General features: G+C 46.0%; 1 protein-coding gene across 1 annotated transcript in view; it reads right to left on the reverse strand.

The window, feature by feature from the left end:
- The window catches only part of LOC134346388 (uncharacterized), a 29,331-nt gene extending 22,119 nt beyond the window's left edge, over positions 1–7,212 (reverse strand). Inside the window, exon 1 of the mRNA XM_063047746.1 lies at positions 7,016–7,212. Coding sequence (XP_062903816.1) covers positions 7,016–7,076 — 61 coding nt within the window. The 5' untranslated portion in view covers positions 7,077–7,212. The remainder of the gene's footprint in view (positions 1–7,015) is intronic.
- Between the last annotated feature and the right edge of the window lie 6,375 nt (positions 7,213–13,587).

Raw genomic sequence — 13,587 nt, forward strand, 5'->3', positions numbered from 1 at the left:
CACCACCCCATTAAACCCCTCACTCTAAGGAGATTCCAGTTAATGGTAGGAAAGTTAAAATCACCAATCACAACAACCCTATTATTAGTGTAATCTGCCTCCCTATCTGCTCCTCGATATCCATGTTACTATTGCGAGGTCTATAAAAAACACCCAGTAGAGTTATTGCCCCTTCCTGTTTCTGACTTTCACACTGACTCAGTGGACCATCCGTCCATGACTTCCTCCTTTTCTGCAGCTGTGACACTGTCGCTAATTAGCAATGCCATGCCCCCACCTCTTTTGCCTCCCTCTCTGTTCAGTCTGAAACCTCTAAAGCCTGGCATACTCAGCAGCCATTCCTATTCCTGAGACATCCAAGTCTCTGTAATGGTCCTGCATGGAAATAGACTCATCTCAAACCAAGAGGCTGAGTGCTTCTTTGCTCTAACATCTGCCTATCCCTCATCACAAACTCACTACTGTCTCTATTTGTGCTCCAACCTCCCCATCCTGTGCCTTTTCACTTCGGTTCCCACCCCCCTGCAAATCGAGTTTAAACCCTCCCCAATAGCCTTAGCCGGCTGGCGGTGTAGTGGCATCAGCGCCGGACTTCAGAGCGAGTGAAGGCTCCCAAGTTCAAATCCAGCTGGCTCCCTTGCACACTTTCCATCTGTGCTGGGTTGAGCGTTCAGCTAGCAACTCGGCCTCATAAAAATAAGAAAGCATGCTAAAAAAAATGTCGTCATGATGGCATTTCGATTACTCCACTCGGAGTTAAGGGCTTTCTTCTTCAATAGCCTTAGCAAACCTCCCTGCCAGGATATTGCTCCTCCTCAGAGTCGATTGCAACCCATCCTTTTTATACAGGTCATACCTGCCCCAAAAGAGGTCCCAATGATCCAAAAATCTTTCAACCACACACTTATCCTCTACCTCATTGTATTCCTATACTCACTGTCATGTGGCACGGGCAACAATCTCAAGATTACTACCTTTGTGGTCCTGCTTCCCAGCTTCCTTCCTAACTCCCTGTATTCTGTTTTTTGGACCTCCACCCTTTTTCTACCATTGTCATTGGTACCAATATGTACCACAACCTCTGGCTGCTCACCCTCCAATTTCAGGATATTGTGGACTGCCCCCTTCCTTTCCAGCCCAAAACGATGACTGCACATTCCTCTCAGTAGTTGATACCTCATCTGCTGAGTTCCTCCAGCAGTTTGTGTGTATTACTCCAAAGGGCACAGCTTCAGCTTAGAGGGACTTACTTTTATAATGGAGATGAGGAGGAATTTCTTTAGCCAGGTGGTGTTGAATCTGTGGAATTCATTGCCACAGACAGCTGTGGTGCTGTCATTGGGTATATCTAAAGCAGAGGTTGATAAGTTCTTGACTTCTAAAGGCATCAAAGGTTACGTGGAGACGGCAGGAGAATGGGGTTAAGAGGGATAATAAATCCTTCTGAAATTTCGAGTTGGTACAGTAATATAGCAGTTAGTGTTACACTGTTACAGAGCCAGTGACCTGGGTTCAATTCCCACAGCTGCCTGTATGGAATTTGTATTGTCTCACCATGACCGTGTGGGTTTCCTCCAAGTGCTCTCGTTTCCTCCCACATCTCAAAGACCTACTGGTTAGTAGGTCAATTGGTCACACGGGTGTAACTGGGCGACACAGACTTGCTGGACTAGAAAGACCCATTACCCTACGGCAAGTCTGTAACTCTTGAAACTAAATTGGCCATGGTTGAGTGTGGAGTAGAATCGATGGGCTGAATGGCCTGAGTCTGCTCCTGTGGCTTATGGTCCAATGTTTCAGCTGTATTAAACTTTGGTCAGACTGCACTTGGAGCATTGCACACAGTTCTGGTCACCGCATGTCGAGGGTATCGAGGGTCCAGAGATGGTGCAGAAGAGGTTCGCCAGGGTGCTGCCTGGATTAGAGAGCATAAGGAGAAGTTGGACAAACTTGAGTTGTTTTTATCCTTTCCCTTTGTCATACTTCGCCTTCTGAAGAAAGGTCTGGCCCGAAACATTGACTGCTTCTTCCCTGCAGAGAAGCTTCCTGACGTGCTGAGCTCCTCCAACATTTTCTGTGTGTTACTCTGGATTTACCACATCTACAGAATCCCTTGTGTCTCATTTTGCTCCACCATGAGGTCTCTTAGAGAACTGCCAACTCTGAAGGACGGCACAGTTAGCGTAACGCCTTACTGTGTCACCAATCAGGGCTTGATTCTTGTCGTTGTCTGTGGGGATTTTTGATGTTCTCCCCGTGACTGCCTGGGTTTCCTTCGGGAGATTCAGTTTCCTCCCACATTCCACAGACATGGTTAGGATTAGTAAATTGTGTTCTGTTGGCCCCGGAAACGTGGTGACACTTGTGGGCTGCCCCCACTACGTCCTTGGACTATGTTGCTCGTTCAAGCAAACGACACATTTCACTGTGTGTTTCCATGTAGAGCTTTTAAATCCTCCCTTCGACAGGAACTAAGTGAGACCCTCTCACACTGCTCCCCTCTCTGCTCCAGTCCTGATGAAAGGTCTTGGCCCAAAACCTCAACTGTTTATTCCCCTCCATAGATTCTGCCTGATCTGCTGTGCCTCCAGCATTTTATGTGGCTCGGGATTTCCAGCATCTGCCAAACCTTTTGTGTTTGTGCTTTTGTGTGGAACCAGCCTGAGGTCAATGGGCAGAATGGCCTCTTAAAAGTGCCACAGCCTGCGCACAATGCCATCAAGCAGTGAAACCTCAAGCTTCAATGCATTTCAGTGGAATCTGTGACAGTTTTGCAAACAGCAATGTTTAACTTCCCCGATCTGACTGCACATCTGGAATTCTTGCATCATTTACAGATAGGGCAAATGCAAGCAGGTTTTTTCCACCAAGGATGGGTGGGACTACATGGATCGGTTAAGGGTGAAAGGTGAAAATTTTAAGAGGAACTTAGAGGGTGATGAGACTGGAAAGAGCTTTCAGTATAACAGTGCACAGAGCTTGATTTCAAAGTTTAAGAGAAGTTTGGACAGGTACATTGAAGGAATATAGAGGGCTACATTCCCAGTGCAGGTTGATGGGAGCAGGCAGTTTAAATGGTTTCGGCATGGACTAGATGGGCCAACGGGCCTGTTTCAGTGCTGTACTTCTCTATGACTCTATAAGCAACAAGGTTTCATTGGAGGGTAGAGATGAGGGTCAAACAATGACCATGTCCAACAAGACAGAGTCAACTCCATTCCCAGAGCAGAACTGGCTAATTTGAGAGGGGCTAATTTTAAGGTGTCTGGCAGAAAGTATCAGGAGTACAATTTCTACAGAGAGTGGTGGATGTGTGGAACATCCTGGTGGTCTTATACAGGGGGCGTTGGTGGCGCACCCAACACTGACGTACTAGGAACAGGACTAGGTGTGTCAAGAAAGTAATGGAAGTGGGTAAGAAAGGACATTGATATGGGCCCTGGACGAGACTAGGATGCAGGGCCTGGGCTAGGACATGGACAAGAAACACAGGACCCTGACAAGGAACTAGGAACAAGGAGCCTGGACTAGGGACACTGGACTCCGGAACTAGAGCCTGGACAAGGACCCGGAACCTGGGTCTTGGTTGGGACTAGGAACCTGGGTCTTGACTGGGAACCGGAATCTGGGCTTAGGCTAGGACAAGATGTGGCTACAGGTCGTGGTGTGGCTACAGACCTGGACGTGAGACTCCTGGACAGGACGAGGGAATTCACTTACAGGGCTGGGTGAGGCACATGGACAGGATGAGACACGTGGACTGAACAAGATCACGAAGCCTTGACTTGGTCTTGGGACTCAGGAACCTCGGAGCCTTGGACTTGGGACTCAGGAACCTCGGAGCTTTGGACTTGGGACTCAGGAACCTCGGAGCCTTGGACTTGAACACAGGAACATGGAACACAGAGCCGGGACCCCTCCTTGGGAGCAGGACGTAGGGCCAGGACTCGTACACAGCACATAGAGCCAGGACCCCTTCCTTGGGAACAGGACCAAGGTCCGGGGCTCTTTCTATACACAGAGCACTGAACACGAAGAGACAGTTCTGCACTCAGGGTAGTGGCAAATGGCCAGGCCTACCCAGCGGAGGCAAGGACACAAACAGACAACTCCAAACAACGACAGATTGTTCCTTATCTTGAAACAGCAAGGCCCCAGATTTACTCTGGCGGTTGAACTTGATGGCATTACAGGTGAAGACGCAGGCAAAGGCTTCAGGAGGAAGGGGAAAGGAAGGGAGCAGTCCAGCAAACAATCCCTGCTTTGCAGAGGTATTTATGTGCCAGACCGAAATGAGAATCAGGTGCCTCAATTAAAGCACCCAACAGAAAAAGAGAGAAATAGGAAAACCCGGAACAAGGATCATGGACCGGGCCATGAACCAGAATGCAGACTTCATGGACCGGACCATGACAGGTGGTGGTAGAGGCTGATACATTAGGGACACTTGAGAGAGTCTTAGATAGGCACATGGAGGATAGAGAAATGGGGGGTTATGTGGGAGGGAAGGGTTAGATTGATCTTGGAGTAGGTTAAAAGATTGGAACAACGTTGAGAGCTGAAGGGTCTGTGCTGTGCTGGACCATCCAATGTTCTCTGCATCCTTTTGGTGTTCAACAGGTGGCCACAAGTGTAAAGGCGAACAAAACCATTGCTACTCTGGATCCAACACAGCACAAAAAATACAATAAAATAAAGAGCACAATAATAAAATCACAATAAATATAAATACTGTACGTATGATACTTTAGAGACATAGATTGATATATAGATTGACAGATAGACTTTATGTCCATAAAGTGATTCTAGGCCCAGGAGTGTCTGTACTTCAGGTGACTGACAGGAAATGATAAAGTAGTCATTCATATGGAACGTTATGTTTATACAATCAATCCACATATATAAGCTAACGTACTAATATTTATTGTGTTCGTTAGTATTATAAATTATTATGTTATTCTTGTACAACTTCAATATAACATCCCAACTTCTGTACTCTTATATGTCTTCACCAATGTCTTGTACAACCACAACATCACACAACCCAGGACAACAGTGACCACGTGAGCACCCAGTCAGTACTCCCTCCTTCCACCGCCAATGCAGAGTGGCCGCGGTGTGCACCGTTATCAATACACAACGCAGTTACTCGCCCCTGCTATTCCAGCAGCCTCCATTTCTCCACATCAGGATATCGGGTGTACGTGAGCACCATCACCCACAGGCTCCCTTCCCGAGTATATTTACTTTCTGAGACACAATGCAGAATAGGCTCCCTCTGGCCTTTTGAGCTGTGCCGTCCAACATCCCGAGCCTAATCACAGACAATACACAATGACCAACTGACCTACCAGCCATTAGACTGTGGGAGAAAACCAGAGCACCTGGAGGAAACCCATGTGGTCACAGGGAGTCAGAGTTCAAAGTTCAATGTACAACCTTGAGATTTGTCTTCTTATAGGCAGCCACAGAACAAAGAACCCATTGCTACAGTCCTGATCAATAAGTTACAAAAGCTGGGCCTCTGTACCTCTCTCTGCAACTGGATCCTCAAATTCCGAACCAGAAGGCCACAATCTGTGTGGATTGGAAATAACATCTCCACCTCACTGACAATCAACACTGATGCATCTCAGGGTGTGTGCTTAGCCCACTGCTCTACTCCCTACACCCGTGACTGTGTGGCTAGGCACAGCTCAAACGTCATCTATAAATTTGCTGATGATACAATCATTGTTGGTAGAATCTCAGGTGGTGATGAGAGAGAGTACAGGACTGAGCTATGCCAACTAGTGGAGTGGCGTCACAGCAACAACCTTGCATTCAACGTCAGTAAGACCAGGGAGTTGACAGTGGACTTCAGGAAGGGGAAGACGAGGGAACACAAACCAATCCTCACCAAGGGGTCAGAAGTGGAGAGAGTGAGCAGCTTCAAATTTCTGGGTGTTTCAATACACCTGAGGACCGAACCTAGTCCCAATATGTCGATGTCATTACAAAGAAGGTACGATAGCGGTTATATTTCACTAGGAGTTTGAGGAGATTTGGTATGTCACGCAAAACACTCTCCAATCTCTACGGATGTACGGTGGAGAGCATTCTGACTGGCCGCAACACCGCCTGGTATGGTGGGAGGGGTCTATATCGTAAGATCGATGGAATCTGCAGAGAGTTGTAAAATTACTCGGCGCCATCATGGGCTCTAGCCTCCGTAGTTTCCAAGACATCTTCCAGGAGCGGTGTCTCAGAAAGGTGGTGTCCGTCATTAAGGACCCCCAGCACCCAGGTTGTGCCCTGTTCTCATTGCTACCATCAGGCAGGAGGTACAGAAGCCTGAAGACACACACTCAGCGATTCAGGAACCGCTTCTTCCCCTCTGCCATCAGATTTATGCATGAACAATGAAACCATGAACCCTTCCTCATTTTTTTTATTTCTGTTTTTGTATATTATTTAGTTTAACTACTTTATACACATACATACACTTATTGTGATTCAGTTTTTCTCTGTTAATATGCATTGCATTGTACTGCCGCCACAAAGTTAACAAGTTTCACGACATATGCCGGTGATATTAAGCTTGATTCTGATTCTGAAGACCGTTGAACAGCCAATGTACAAAGGGGAAAGATCGTGAAAACAATAAAATAAGCAAATAGCATTCAGAACTGAAGAACGCACAGACAGCGGAGAGAATTGAACCTGGGTCACAGGGACGGTGAAGCATCATGCTAACCACCACGCTACAGCTTCGCTCCAAATTCCAGACCACCCAGGCTTGGAATTGTGCCCGGCCTTTAACTGGGCATCAAACTTGGACGTCTCTCCCCAGTAGTACTGGGGTTCATCGTCACCAGCAGGCAGTCCACCCCAGCACTCAGGGAAGGACAGGGTCCCAACACCAAACCTCCACTGGCAGAACCAACCTCTAAATCGATCGCGCTTCACCAGAAAGTAAAACGAGCCTGTAGGAGAGAGACAACGAGGAGATAGGCGGACAATGGAAAACACCTACTGTATCCCCGGACTGAGACGGACAACAGGACCATGCAGAGACAAACCCGGAGAGAGAGCATTTCCAGCGCTTCGGTATGGAGTCCGCTCACACTTCAGTTCTTTCTTTATTCCCTGTCGCTGAAATACAGAAGCTGCCCGATTTGCTTCTTCACTTCCTGAAAAAACTCTCAGGAACTGTCGAAGTTAGTGGCTGGTAGGAAGTCATTTCAAACACAGTGCACTATCTAACGACGGTAGTGACAAACTCTTTGCGTTTACTGGAAGCAAATATTATGCAAGTACGGAGCTGAGCAAAAGCCCTTTGAACTTACTTCCGCTCAGCTGAATTGTCACCCTCTGGTATCAGACATTCTTCAGCCAGACAGTAATGATTGCCACGACTGTGGGAAGCAAAGTCACTGCGTATATTTAAAACGGAATCTGATAGTTTCTTGATTAGTAAGTGTATCAGAGGTTACGGAGAGAGGGCAGGAGAATGGGGTTCAGGGAAACTAAATCAGCCATAATGGAATGGTGGAACAGAATCGATGGACCGAATGGCCTAATTCTGCTCCTATATCTTGTGATCTTACGGTACAATTCCTAGAGTGAACAGGGATAAGATACATAGATTTGGCAATTGCAATTGGTGGGTGAGGTCAAAGAGAAAGAGACCATAAAGTACGGGACTAGAGGGGGAGAGAAATGACCAGAAGGAAGAGGTCCTGCAGTTAACTGGACACAGGGGGAGTTAGTGTCCGGGGTTTCACCGAAGGCGGAGTGACCATCATCACGGGGCACAAGAGACTGCAGATGCTGGAAACAAAACACACTGCAGGAACCCAAAATTCAACATTCAACATTCAAATTGTTCCATATCATTTCCAGTAGACAAGTGTAAAGGAGAATTAAATAATTGTTACTCTAGGTTCAAAGCAACATAAAAAAACACGAAGATATACTCACTGATAGGGAAAGCTTCAGGAGTAAACCCCGAGGGAAAATTCTGGAGCTGGAATCCCTCAGGCAGCCCTTCGTTAAGTTCAACGCTGACTGGCAACTCCTGTGATGCAGCTGGTGCCAAACTGTACCGGTCTCTGCCATTCCTTTGGGTTCATCAGAAGCTTGGAGAGGGGGATCTTGCTACATGAGCAACAACCTTCTGTCCATATGGTACTGCCCTGGCTTGCGTATCTAGGCAGCTTGGACACAACGCCCTTGGTTGACCCTGATTGACGGAGGCTTCTCTCATCACTCCCATATATATAACCTTTAACAATTACGGCACAGAAACAGGCCATCTCGGCCCTTCTAGTCCATGCCGAACTCTTACTCTCACCTAGTCCCACTGACCTGCACTCAGCCCATAACTCTCCATTCCTTTCCTGTCCATATATCTATCTAATTTAACTTTAAATGACAACATTGAACCTGCCTCAACCACTTCTGCTGGAAGCTCGTTCCACACAGCTACCACTCTGAGTAAAGAAGTTCCCCCTCATGTTATCCGTAAACTTTTGTCCTTTAACTCTCAACTCATGTCCTCTTGTTTGAATCTTCCCCACACTCAATGGAAAAAGCCTATCCACGTCAACTCTATCAATCCCCCTCATAATTTTAAACACCTCCATCAAGTCCCCCATCAACCTTCCACACTCCAAAGAATAAAGACCTAACTTGTTCAACCTTTCTCTGTCACTTAGGTGATGAAACCCGGGCAACATTTTAGTAAACCTCCTCTGTACTCTCTCAATTTTATTGACATCTTTCCTATAATTCGGTGACCAGAACTGTACACAATACTCCAAATTTGGCCTTACCAATGCCTTATACAATTTTAACATTACATCCCAACTCCTATACTCAATGCTCTGATTAATAAAGGCCAGCAAACCAAAAGCTTTCTTCACCACCCTATCCACATGAGATTCCACCTTCAGGGAACTATGCACCATTATTCCTAGATCCCTCTGTTCTACTGCATTCTTCAATACCCTACCATTTACCATGTATGTCCCATTTTGATTAGTCCTACCAAAATGTAGTCCCTCACATCTTTCAGCATTAAACTCCATCTGCCATCTTTCAGTCCACTCTTCTAACTGTCCTAAATCTCTCTGCAAGCTTGGAAAACCTACCTCATCATCCACAACACCACCTATCTTAGTATCATCTGCATACTTACTAATCCCATTTACCACCCCATCATCCAGATCATTATTATATATGACAAACAACATTGGACCCGGTACAGATCCCTGAGGCACACTGCTATACACCGTCCTCCAATCTGACAAACAGTTGTCCACCACCACTCTCTGGCATCTCCCATCTAGCCACTGCTGAATCCATTTTACTACTTCCATATTAATGCCTAACGATTGAACCTTCCTAACTAACCTTCCCTGTGGAACCTTGTCAAAGGCCTTACTGAAGTCCATATAGACAACATCCACCACTTTACCCCGTCAACTTTCTTAGTAACCTCTGAAAAAACTCAATAAGATTTGTCAAACATGACCTTCCACGCACAAATCCATGTTGACTGTTCCTAATCAGACCTTGTCTATCCAGATAATTATATATACCATCTCTAAGAATATTTTCCATCAATTTACCCACCACTGACATCAAATTCACAGGCCGATAATTTCCAGGTTTACTCTTAGAACCCTTTTTAAACAATGGAACCACATGAGCAATATGCCAATCCTCCGGCACCATCCCCGTTTCTAATGACATTTGAAATATTTCTGTCAGAGCCCCTGCTATTTCTACACTAACTTCCCTCAAGGTCCTAGGGAATATCTTGCCTGGACCTGGAGACTTATCCACTTTTAAATTCCTTAAAAGTACTTCCTCTTCTTTAATTGTCGTATGTTGCATAACTACCCTTCTTGTTTCCTTTACCTTACACAATTCTATATCCTTCTCCTTAGAGAATACCGAAAAAAAGAAATTGTTCAAAATCTCCCCCATCTCTTTTGGCTCCGCACATAGCCGTCCATTCTGATTCCCCAAGGGACCAATTTTATCCGTCACTATCCTTTTGCCACTAACATAACTGTAGAAACCCTTTGGATTTATTTCCACCTTACTTGCCAAAGCAGCCTCGTATCTTCTTTTAGCTTTTCTAATTTCTTTAAGATTCTTTTTACATTCTTTATATTCCTCGAGTACCTCATTAACTCCAAATGCCTATATTTATTGAAGATTCCTCTCTTTTTCCAAATCAGGTTTCCAATATCTCTTGAAAACTATGGCTCTCTCAAACTTTTAACCTTTCCTTTCAACCTAACAGGAGCCTAAAGATTCTGAACCCTCAAAATTTCCCCTTTAAATGACCTTCATTTCTCTGTTACATCCTTCCCATAAAACAAATTGTCCCAATCCACTCCTTCTAAATCCTTTCGCATGGCCTCAAAGTTAGCCTTTCTCCAATCAAAAATCTCAATCCTAGGTCCAGTCCTATACTTCTCCATAATTACACTGAAACTAATGGTATTGTGATCACTGGAACCGAAGTGCTCCCCAACACATACCTCCGTCACCTGCCCTATCTCATTCCCTAAAAGTGATCCAACACTGCCCCTTCTCTAGTTGGTACCGCTATGTATTGCTCCAAAAAACTATCCTGCACACATTTGACAGACTCCAAACCATCCAGCCCTTTTACAGAATGGGCTTCCCAGTCTATGTGTGGAAAATTAAAATCTCCCACAATCACAACTCCCACTGTTGTACTTCTGGAGCAGTTCTGTCTGTAATCATGTTGGTGGGTGTCCAATGTGGCAGCAATCGAATTTTTGAAATGTGCCGTATCAGAACAGGTCAGACAGCATCTGTGGAGACAGATGGACAGGTGAGGTTTGAAGGAGATGGATATTTTGGGTCGAGTTGAGACCCTTCCTGTGAACCGCTCTATCCATCACATTGTTTCTTGTACTGTCTGCAGCAATAATCAGTCTGCTATGCACAGGGAACGTTTGAATGCTTGAGGATGTTCTCCCTGGAGGATAGGAGAATGAGAGGAGGTTTGATCGAGGTATACAAAATTATGGGGGGTATGGACAGGCTTTTTTCCACTGAGGTCAGGCTGAGACTGGAGACTGGAGGCCTGGGGTTGGATGAAAGTCCCTGTGTGTGGGTGGGTGGGTGTGAGGGAGCAATGGGGCTTGTCTCACTGTTGACGTTCAGTTGCTGTTGTGTTCTGTGTTGTTCTGCTGGGCATGGTGAGCTTGTTATGTGGCAACTCTTGCGGGCTGCCCCCAGCTCATCCTCAACACAAATGCTGCATTTCACTGTATGTTTCAATGTACATGTGACAAATGAAGCTCATCTTGTGTATAGTTTTTCATAAGTTCTCTGGTATTTCTTTTCGCCTGTAAACCTCTGCAAACAATGAATCTCAGGGTATACATGCATACTTTGATAAACAACTTACTTTGGAACTTTGCTCCACTGACTTATCCCAGTTTAAGTTCAATAAATTTTTCCAATATTTTCATGTAATTTTTAATCTATACAGAGTCCAAACCATCTTCTTGTTCCCTCTTACACTATCATGACTCTCTCTCTAGCTCAATAGTAAGAGAGGGTCTGCTGATTCTCGAGTCAAGGGAACTCGAAATAAGCGACACTGCAGACAGTAACATCGAAACAGCGAGCTGTTGGCCTCACCTCTTGCTGTGGCAGGAGGGATATCTCTCTGTCATTAGTGAGAAAAAGGGCCAGTTGAGATGGAGTGGCACCTAGTGCAGTGACGAGCACAGACAACCAGGGTTCAATTACCACCACGGTCTGTAAGGAGTTTGTACTTTCTCTCTGTGACTATACGACTGTAAGATATAGGAGCAGAATTCGGTCATTTAGCCCATCGAATCAGCTCCACCATTTCATCATGGCCAACCCAATTTTCCTCTCAGCCCCAGTCTCCTGCCGTATCTCATCATGACCATTCAAGAATTTATCAACCTCTGTCTTAAATATACATAAAGGCTTGGCCTCCACAGCAGCCGATGGCAACAAATTCCACAGATTCACCACTCTCTGGCTAAAGAAATTACTTCTTATCTCTATTGTAAAAGGACGCCCCTCTATTCTGAGGCTGTGTCCTCTGGTCTTAGACTCCTCGAACATAGGAAACATCCTCTCCACATCTACTCTGTCAAGGTTTTTCACCATTCAATAGGTTTCAATGAAGTCACTCCTCACTCTAATGAATTCCAGTGAATACAGGCTCAGAGCCATCAAACACTCTTAATGTGACAAGCTATTCAATCCTGGAATCATTTTCGTGAACCTCCTTTGAACCCTCTCCAGATTCAGCACATCCTTTCAAAGATAAAGGGACCCAAACCTGCTTCTGATATTCAGAGGAACAAACAGGAGATTCTGTAGATGTGAACAGGACACCCAGATGCGACGTTGACTCCCAGGTGCCAGGGTCAGGGACGTCTCAGATCGCGTCCACAGCATTATGGAGAGGGAGGGAGAGCAGCCAGACATTTTGATACATATTGGTACCAATGACAAAGGAAAGAAAAGCAAAGAGAGAATTTAGACAGCTCGGTAGAAAGCTGAGAAGCAGGACCTCCAGGGTAGTAATCTCTGCATTGCTGCCTGTGCCACAGTAGAAACAGGATGATTTGGTAGATAAATGCGTGGCTGAGAGGCTGGTGCAGGGGGCAGGGCTTTGGTTTTGGATTATTGGGGTCTCTTCTCTGGGAGGTATGACCCTGTTCAAAAGTGATGGGTTACACCTGAACTCAGGGGAAACCAATATTCTTGTGGGCAGGTTTGTTTGAGCTGTTGGGGAGAGTTTAAACTAATTTGGCAGGAGAATGGCAACTGGAGTGCAGGGACTCAGGATAGGACAGATGGTGAAAAAGCAAACACAGCATGCAGTCAGACTGTCAGGAAGGACAGGCAGCCATCAGGGTGAGTGTCAGTGCATCAGGGATGCAGAATCAAAAAGGGTAGTAAATACAGTCGGCAGCCGTCAGTCCCAGGGGATCATGGGTTTGTGCCTCTGGTGGACTGTGTCCTCTCCAGGGCACAAGCCTGGGTGGGAAGATTTGAAGAACCGGCTGTTCCCGTGCAGTGGGCTCCCCCTCTCCACGTCACTGATATAGTCCAAGGGAAGGGCAAACACCGATACAGCTTGGCACCAGTGTCGTCACAGAGGTTGCCAGAGTGAAGCTGTAAACAACATCAAACTGCCTTAGGGACCCCAGCTCTGGATTTCTTCCTCGGGCTTTACTCCCAAAGCCTTTCCCATGGGTGGGTATGGCCGCAAGTAATGAAGGCTTAAAATCAGAGTTTTCCTTCTCCGAGACGGGCTGTCATCCAAGGCTGATGAGCCCCAATCGCCTGAAAAGCAAATACAGTCCTCAGTGTGTTATATCACAATGTACTGAGAATAGGAAATGAGGTGGATGATCTTGTTGCACTGTTGCAGATTGTCAGGTATGATGCTGTGGCCATCACTGAATCATGGCTGAAGGATGGTTGGAGTTGGGAGCTGAACGTCCCAGGTTACACATTGTATCAGAGGGATAGGAAGGTAGGCAGAGGGGGTGGTGTGGTTCT

Source organism: Mobula hypostoma, chromosome 5 (assembly GCF_963921235.1).
Source record: "Mobula hypostoma chromosome 5, sMobHyp1.1, whole genome shotgun sequence".
NCBI classification, from domain to species: domain Eukaryota; kingdom Metazoa; phylum Chordata; class Chondrichthyes; order Myliobatiformes; family Myliobatidae; genus Mobula; species Mobula hypostoma.